The 9,805-nt window shown below is 39.9% G+C and overlaps 1 protein-coding gene across 4 annotated transcripts in view; it reads right to left on the minus strand.

The window, feature by feature from the left end:
- LOC115231410 (leucine-rich repeat-containing protein 4-like) overlaps nt 1-9,534 on the minus strand; it is a 25,893-nt gene extending 16,359 nt beyond the window's left edge. Inside the window, exons 1-2 of one of the 4 annotated variants that reach the window (XM_029801442.2) lie at nt 9,145-9,534; nt 1,080-1,151 (exon numbers count right to left, since the gene is read on the minus strand). In XM_029801442.2, coding sequence (XP_029657302.2) covers nt 1,080-1,151; nt 9,145-9,326 — 254 coding nt within the window. In that variant the 5' untranslated portion in view covers nt 9,327-9,534. The remainder of the gene's footprint in view (nt 1-1,079; nt 1,152-9,144) is intronic. The other 3 variants (XM_036500075.1, XR_004997717.1, XM_036500074.1) reach the window with 3 other exon arrangements.
- Nucleotides 9,535-9,805: the final 271 nt, after the last annotated feature.

Genomic DNA, 9,805 nt, shown 5'->3' on the forward strand with positions numbered 1-9,805 from the left:
TATTTTTTTCTAATGTGTGTTTTAATTGTTTTGAGACTTTATTAAATTGAGAAATAGTAGAATCTATTATTTTTGTTTTATTTCCTATTTTTAAATATATAATACTTTTGATCTTCCTAATATTTTAAAATAGTTTTCAATTTTTTAAATTAAGTCAATATTTCTTAGTATGTTACTATAATGATTTGATAATGTTTCAGCATGTCTCTTGATTTTTAAGAATCATATTATTTCATATATATGAAAACTGTGGATCAAACTTCTTTATAATCTATTAACTGGAAAAGATGTTAAAAGTATCTATGTCTTGTAGCGGCGGTTCTTAACCTGAGTCGTGTTGTAACAAAACAAAAATAAAAGGCAAATGTTAAAATGTTAAAATATAGGCAAATGTTAAAGCTACAATTCAGAAATAAGTGAGAGTTTTGAAGGATATGAAGAGGGGTCAGCAATTACAGAAATGGTGAGTGGCACTAAGATAGTAGAATAAGAAAACTAAGTGTATTAGGCGATAATTTCTCATTTTTTCCATAAACTTGTCATTATTTGACCATGATCTCGTTAAGAAAATAACACATATAATTAGAGTAAATCCCACTTTTTCGCAAGCGGTCGCGCTCCCTTCAGAGTTACTGACGCACCCCCTGCACCAGGGGTCGCGCTCCTAGGTTAAGAACCACTGATCCCGAGGTAAACAACGTACATGATATAGACACTGAATTACACACTAATTTTTATACACTCCCATTCACTCATCCATACACTGAGACAGGTATTATATATAAACACAGGTATGCATTAACTATGCCTCCTCAAGTGTCACACTGATATATATATATATATATATATATATATATATACCACCTGTCAGAAATGCTACCACACTCACAGTCACAATCATTCGCATATATCTCCTATCTTAAAAGTGGACCCAGACTCACATTCAGAAACATCCAAAACCAATAAAATGCATGTATAGAGAGACGGATGTAGACCTTAAATTGAAGTATGGAAAGACATTACGGATTTAGGAAGATATCTTCAGTGAAATAGTATAAAAGAAGATTGATTCAACTTACAGAGTTTCTAAACTGGAGAGATTTTGGAAAGTTTTTTCATTGATTGCTTGGATATCGTTTTCAGCCAAATTCCTGGAAAATAAAATTGTGTTAAAAACATTTATGGTAAGAAAGAGAATAAGATAATGAAGAAGTAGATAATGATGATGATGATGATGAAGAAGGAGCAGAAAAAGAAGAAGGAGAAGAAGAAAATAAAGAACAAGAATAAGTAAAAGAAGAAGGGGAGGAGGAGGAGGAGGCGAGGGAGAAGAATAAGAAGAAGAAGAAGAAAAAGAAGAACAAGAAGAAAAACAAGTAGGAGATACTTCCAGAGAAGGAAACAAACACTAGTTGAGCGAAGTCCCTAAATGGAAAAAATGCATGAAGGACACTATCCAAGTACCTCCCCACAACACATACACACAACTATCTACTATAACACCAACATTACCAACACCACCAGTATCGCTGCCAGCACCACCCGCCATACAAATATCCCCTTCGAAATCACCTTCGTAAATTTCCCTGCAATCCACATATTGAAGCCCTAATGAAATACATACATAAGACTACCAACATCACACCAATAGATCACAGCACCTAACGCTTCACCTCAAATACAAATACTCAGCATAACTAACAACCCCTTAATTTCTTGAAACAAAAATCTACCCCTTTGCGCTGGGAAATTTCCAAAGAACAATAACCAAAGGTTTATACAAAACCTGATCGTGGAAACTCCTACAACCACCGAGAAGGGTGAGAGAAACCATTAACCCTCGCCGCATCCCAAAAATTAAGTTGTGCATCATTTTGTTTCCCTCATCATTGTTGTTCAAGCAAGGCAGTTTAAACGTGCGTGGACAGGGATCATTTTTCAAGTAAGGACGCTTTCTAAACAACCTCGGGTCACTGGATTTGGACGGTGTAGTCATTAGTGAAGCCAGACTGACCGGACCACAAGTTTTCTCGCAGCTCTTTGGAGGATACGAGATCTAACGATTCAGTGGCACCCGAGACAAGGCGAGGGAACTGCAAGTTGGTTCCAGATTTTTCTTGTGTGTCCAAACATGTATAATTTATGTTAAATATTTAAATCTACAAAAGGGAACCTGCTTTAAGGGGGTGGGTTCCAGGAATATACATATCGCCCTTTGGGGAAGAATTTCTATCCTCTTTTGTGTACTGTGAGTTTGATTTATAGCACTAATTTTTTTTATTCTTCTAAACGTTGCCTCTCGCCCTGGAAAAGGAAACACCCCCCCCCCCAAAGTAAAATTAGGAAAAATATTTCTTCCACTTCCGCAATGCGAACAAGAGGAAACATGTAAAAAGTATCGGCAAATGAAATCACGACGGAGAATATTTCGAACGTCACTACAGTCAGTAAATCACTTGATACTAGCGAGATAAAGAAACAAATTCGACAGTCCCGGTTTCTCTTCCGTACCAAATCTCTACCAAGAAACGCTCAACATAAATATGGATGATTTTTAAAATATCAAATATCCAATCAAAAGAAAAGGAACAAATTTCACATTGACCCCCGCCCTCGGTTATATCACACAACCCACTTCATGTAGAGCTGTCACCTACAAAAAGCTAATTTCAAATGACGAAGTCCACAGGGACTCTAAAGACAGTAGTTCTCCTGCCGACCAACTTCGGTCGGCGAGTTCCAACGATAAAAATTGAGGAGGTTCCTCCAGAATTTCACATCTTTTGGGAAATAGCATCCGCGTTACTCGACATCAAAGAAGATAAAAAAGATAAATAAACGAAATACACCAACAAAATTGGTGGGCAGCAGGAAGTGAAGATTTTGATATATATGGCCAAAACGCAGCATGGACTTCACGGAATTCCTTGCTGGCCTTCCACGACTCTTGGCGATAAAAGCCACAGAAGTATGGGATAACTTTGCTGGCTGCACGGTGTGCAAGTCGTCGGTTGTGGATAGTATTTCGTATGAAAGTTATTATAGTATGCATGCCAGACCTGTTTGAATGCATTTTGGCAGATATCTAGGGCAACTGGTACCGGAATAGGAAAATTCCTAACGCTGTGAGCCTAGGTTTGTGGTACTGCTAAAAGAAGACCCAAACAAGGAGGTTGTAATTAATAACTTTAGACCCGTCACTCTGCTAAATGCAGATTTAAAGATGCTCACTCTTCTCTCTACTTTATGTATTGAGTCTGGAACCATTACTGCAGAAACTGGAGGCCTTGAGGAGCATGTCGTATGAACTAGGGTGCAGGAGATCTGTCTCGTCATATGCGGATGATGTCACCATCATAGTTTTGAATGACAACCACTTGCACTTTTTTGTTTATGTCGGAAAAGAATAGGTGGTGATAGGAACAGAAGTAAACCCTGAATTGTCGGTCGGCCTGCAAACTTGGCACCTGGAGAGGCAGATTGATGACGTCTAGCTACGTCGTCTGACGATTGACGAACGGCTCAGTGAAATTGCTCGGCGTCTGATTCGGTCCGAACGTCCAGGTAGAGAAGAACTGGGACGATGTAGCGGACAGGGTAGCCAATAACACCCAGAAATGGACTGAAAAAAAGATCTCCCTGAAAGGACGGGCAGAAGTGTCGAATATATACATCGCATCCGTCATCTTCTACCTCCTGGCCGTCGTTCCGTGCCTTAATTCGTGCCTGAACAAACTGGAACAGTTACTTTTGCGCTTACTGTGGAAGGAACCCGGCCCGCTGGCCAGGCGCTCTATCTACTGCCAACAGTCACTGAATGGAGGGCTGGGAATGCCGTGGCTAAAGATGCGCAGACATGTGCTGAGGCTGCGACATCTCCAGCTTTACCTTGAAGATGAGTAGATGTAGTCACCCTTTCTCAGACTCGCTTTCCCACAGGTCGTCTCTTTCGACGAGCAGAACCCATGGATCAGTGGAGGCTCCACCTTGGCTTTCTATGGACATTTAGTAGCTAATATGTGCGATGTTATTCTCAGGGAGACTGCGTCGACGATAATAACTCGTTAGTCTGTTCTGGAGGATTTTCGGACCAGGCTCCATGGATAACAACCATAAATTCCTGGCCTGACGGTGCTACCGGAGGGCACTACTAGTTGATATAAACTACACAGGCACAAAAGTCGGACCAGCCCCTGATGCGAACCAAGTGTTGAGTCTTTTCTACACGCGCTCGTCCAGTGCCTAAAATTATCTGAATTCTGGTTCATGTTGAATACCGTTTTCCTTTAACCGGGAAAGGCGGGCAGTTTTTCTCTGTCTAGTGGATATCGCACTGGAAGGATGGGTAAACATTGCATGAATAAATGGGCTGACTCGAGCATAAATATCTAGGCATTTTGTCCTAATTATGAGGTTGTTTCGTGGCTTGTGGGGTCTCCACGACCAACTCAGGAAACCTCCACCTTTTGGGGAATTACTGTTGCTGAATATTTCTACATAATTTTTTTTTATCTTTTACTATTGTTAATTTTTTTGTACACGACTTTCATGTATGTCCCCACCCGTATGTCCTGTACTGTTCCTCTATGTTGAGCTCTCAATGGCTAAGAACAAACGAATTTCTTGCAGAACGGGCTTGCTAATTTACGGTCGTGAGGTTTTAATTTTCACTTTCACAAACTTTGTGAATATTTTGGACCTTTTAAGTCTTTAAAACTGAACCTACTTGACAGGGGAAGTTTCTTTGACCGTATAAATTCGCCGTTTTGGGGGCGAACCTCAATCTGGATTTCAATCGTGTATTGATTTAACTTTAAAACACAAACATGGCCTCCGGCTACGCAGAAAGCAACGACCTCCACCCACCAAATTTGGCAGTACGAAGGAATGTTTCCCACTCTTCCTTGTCACAAACAAGAAGAAATTAAAATTTTGCAAATGAAAACACGAGCGACACCACATAGACAACAGTTTCCAATACCACCGCTACCACAACCAGTAACAGAATTGAACCCAGCGAAGAAAATAAGCAAACTAAATGCAACAGTCGCAGTTTCGCCGCTGTCGTGAAAGTCAATCAAGAGACAATATAAACGTTGGCAATTTACAGAAATATAAATGATCAATACAAAGAAACGGTAGAAATGTCTTATTACCCCCTCCCTTTGATATTATAGAAAAACCAGTTCGCAAACCTTAGTCCTACAAGACTCTAACGATGAAAATAAATGAACAGGCTACAAAGGAAAAAGTTGGAAAATGTTTGCAACCAGTCTAGAACAAGATCGCATACATGGCAAGGGGAAGAACATATGACCCTGTCGAAGTGAGGTCCACCACGGAAGACGAAGCAAGGTAATACCCCACAGTACCTCTAAAGACAGAGGAACAAGTGCTCTTACCGACTTACCTTGGTCGGTGATTTTACAAAATAAAAATTGGTTAATTACCCCCAGAATTCGACATTTTTGGTTAGTGGCGTCCGTCCTAATTGACAATGAAGTTAAAGTTGAGATTCTTCAAATACACAAGTTACACTATCATAATTGGTGGGGTCAAGGATCTTAGCTGTTAATTCAAGCGGACTATCAAACGCTCGGAATAATACCAGATCTCATCCACTTACCGGAAGGCGCAAAGCTGGATTTATCGGCGGAGGGTCGTAAACCAATTTGCTATCTCTGCGGCAGAGGGACCACCCCAGAACCTTTTTCCCGGAGGGATCAGATGGGAAACTTATCCTTCCACCAAAAGCATTATCACAGCAACACCAACAGTAGCAGAGGTAAACTACAGTAGAAGCAACACCACCTCCACCCAAAACAACAACGTCAACACAATGTATAGAAAATACAACAAAAATAATAGAAGAGAAAACAACAACGAAAAACAAACCAGAAAGAGCAACAGTAACCGCAATATCACCAATGGGTAGAATAGCAAACACAGCAAAAGCAACAGGACTGGCTGTGGAAAACACAGCAGAAACCACAACAACGGAACAAAAGAAAAATCAACAATAAAAAAATCTCAAAAATAAACCCTAAAAGGAACACCAAGAGAGACCGACCCAAGAGAGTTATCCCTTCTCGAGTTTGATTTGGAAATATGCAAAAACATAAAAACGGACAGAGTGGAAAGAAGTTCCACAAAGAAAGAAGACGAAAGATGGACACTACCACAGCACCTCTTCACAACAGAGACACTATCACACAACCTCTACCCATAACACCCACATTACCAACTCCACCAATACCACTCCCAGCATCACACACAGAACAGAAACCGACATTAGAAAGCATAATGAACCTTACTGAAATAAACACAAAAAATACACATACAATAACACAGCGACGACATTACCGCAAGAAATGTTCTTTGTGCACCACCCAAAGGACCACTACACATAAAGATCCTCAGCGTTTCAAATAACACGTTCATTGACATACAAGAAAGGTATCCCAATGCGGTGGGCAAATTTCAGAAAACTATAAGTAAAACTCTTCACATAAATCTGACCGTGAAAGAAGCCACAACCAGCCTGAGGAGTGAGAAAACCACTCACCCTCCCTTCAGCCAAAACAGTAAGTAGTTTTCGTTTTTGGGCGGGGTATAAATGTTGCAAGAAGACCTCGAATGAATGGTTCTGACTTGAACATAATTGCTGACAGTAGAATTGAGCATTGATTGTTGCATTAGGTGGTAACAATTCAAAGTCAATTACTCCCTATACGTGGGCAGCAGCGCCACCTTGTCCGACTACAGAATAGTGGTAGAATGTGAGGCCACTTCTTCTTTGGTGTGCAAAACTCACTTCCACCCTGCTGTACTTCTTTCCTCTCATCACAAATGTCGCTTGTTTTCATAATGGCTGCCAAACCTTCTTCAATATCGTCTTCCGTTAATATTGCTATTTTGTTGGTTGCAACCGCTTGTGTGCGGTGCACCACCGTTCTATTACTCTTCTCGTTCACTCTTTCTTCCGGAGGGACCAGCTTGATTGTGTCTTCCTTTCTCTCTGCACAAACTTTTTGCTACTTATAGTATTGTCCATCTTTATTTTCATCTGCTTTGCTTCCAGCGACGCAGCTGCTTCCACTGAAGTGGTTTTCGCATAGTTTTCCATGATGAAAAGCTAATATTTTCACACCCAAAATAGAGAGAAAATAGCAAAAAACAACAACTCCAAACAAAATCACGCACGATCGCTTCAACAACAAATTTTAACAGTAAAAATAACAATATACTCAACAGTCTCAAAAAAGACAACCTTTCTCAATCACACCGTGGTCACAATTGACTAACTCGAGCAAATTTCATCACCAACTGACCTCATTTTTTATTACCCATACAGGCTACATAAAAGTGCCTTACAATACAAAAAGACAATACAAAACAAACACGGGGAACTAAAAATTACAAAAACGAAATTGAGTAAAGAAGAAAAAGAAAAGAAACGAATGAAATTATGAAAGAATGATAAAAATGGAGCGCAATGACCACTCGAACTTGAAGTCGAGTGATTACATTTTTTTTTTTACGGTTTTTCCCAATTTTTTGACCAAAATGTTCACATCCCCGTCATCTTTTTTTTTATACTATTTATATCACCATTCTTGTTAGTTCTTAATACTCTCTGCAGATGGCGGAGCATCACGCAACTATATCCTGTCCACCATACTTACCGATCCACCGAATGTATCCACAAATCTATCAAACCTTTCGTCTTGCACCACAGTTCCTCTATCATGTCCGTCAAACTCCTCTCTCGATAACTTCGCCCTCATGGGATTAGCTCTATATCTTCAATTGTGGCACAAAACTACATCCTGACCCCGAATCCCCACCAGTTTAACATTTTTCTGTCTCCTATCAGTCCCAGTTCCGGATTGACTTCAGTGGCAGCCATAATAGTTTCCACCAACCACTCTGTTTTGATTTCGGGTGGCACTCACTCTACTCTGACTCGAACACTGCGCCTTCCCCTATACGCGGGTAACAGTGCTACATTGCTCGACCTAAAAATGGTGGTGGAATGTGAGGCCGCCTCTTCTTTGGTAGCAAACCTCGTCTCCTTGGTGCCGTATCTTCTTCCTCTGCTAATAAAAGTAGCCTTGTTCGTTATGTTTCCTTGTCACTCCTCAATATCTTCCTCTGACAATTTTTCTATCTTGCTGGTGACGACCGCTTCTGTGCGATACTCTACCGTCCTGTCACTCTTATCTTTCACTGTCTCCTGCGGAGGGCCCAGCTTGATAGTGTCTCCTTCCTTCTGCACAAGTTGTTCACTTTTTAAAATTTGTTCCATGTCACCTTTTATTTGCCTTGCTTCTAACAGAATAGCTCTTTTCGCCGCAGCCGTCTTTGCATAGCTTTCTATGCTGGAAAAGCTAAGTTATGTTTTCTCACCCACAATGGAGAGAAAAAGAGCAAAAAACAATAATAGTAGCAAATACCAAATACGCGTAGGTCGCTTCAACAATAATAAATCCAACACTAATATCAACAGGAAGTCTTGAAAACACAAAACTTCCTCTATCGTACTGTGGTCAAAGATGACTAATTCAAACAACTCTCATCCGCCGGCTGACCTCTGCCACGCGTTCCATCACTCATTTGAATTGTCCGCCTCTCAGTAAAAGCGTACAAAAGAACGTTTAACATGCTTTAAATCAGCCGCACGATCCACGAACATTATTTCTCATTAGATTGACTTATAGATCCGTCGCTGGTTTTCTACAGTAGAACTAGAGAACAGTATTTCGATTAGTACCATTTAGAATTATATTTATCAGAATATTTTTCCATTTTATACTCTCCTTCATAACAACAATACTTGCAACACGTTATGCTAACAGTTTTCCTTCTCGCCGTTCCCTGAATATTGCCATAATGAGTTTTGATGTAATAAACTAGCATCATCAAAGTTCAGATATTGTAAATTATAGATTCCATTTCAGTCAGCATGTACAATGGACCAGTCTATCTGACTTCACAGCAGTTAACATATTTGCCCTTTTTACTCCAACATAAGATCACGTTTTAAAGCTGAGATCAAAAACATAATGTATTAGTTAAGAACATTACCAACGGGAATTTAAAGCATTGAATGTGGAAACTATATAGAAATGGTCTAATACTTACAAATATTCAACATTCGGTGGAATGGGTTGCGGGATCGAAGTCAGTCCCCGAGATGAACAATCTATATTTGTCTGAGAATGGTCACATGAGCATATGCTGCAAATGTCTGATGTAGCATGAGACTCCAAAGAGAAACTCATAGAGAGTATCAACACAAACGTCAATTTCAATTGTTGGAACATATTTTCAGGGGTTGATTAATCTGTAAAAGAAGAAAATACAAAATACCAGAAACTTCAATGTCAATTCTTTCCCATTGCAAATTCTTCGTAGGACAAGATTTGGCCCCTGTTCCATGAGATGACTTTATCTTTGATTTCACTTTCAGTTTAATATTTAAACTTACGAAACTGAATTCAATGATAATTCAATGTGGTGAACATAAATCATTGAGAGATAACGTCGAAGATAAACTGAACATCAGTCGCCCCTGCATACACATGCACACACAAATACACACACACACACCACACACACACACACAGACACACACACGCACTATTATATGTGTGTGAGTGCATATGCATGTGTTTGATGTTCTTTCGGTTTTTTTGTTTTCCTTTCAATCAACATTTCGTCTCTCTTCAGATTCCATGGAGATATTTTGTGGAGGTGCAACACCTAATAACTCCCTATCAATAGCCTCACACTCACCTTTCTA

This window comes from Octopus sinensis, unplaced genomic scaffold (genome assembly GCF_006345805.1).
Source record: "Octopus sinensis unplaced genomic scaffold, ASM634580v1 Contig18455, whole genome shotgun sequence".
NCBI lineage: Eukaryota > Metazoa > Mollusca > Cephalopoda > Octopoda > Octopodidae > Octopus > Octopus sinensis.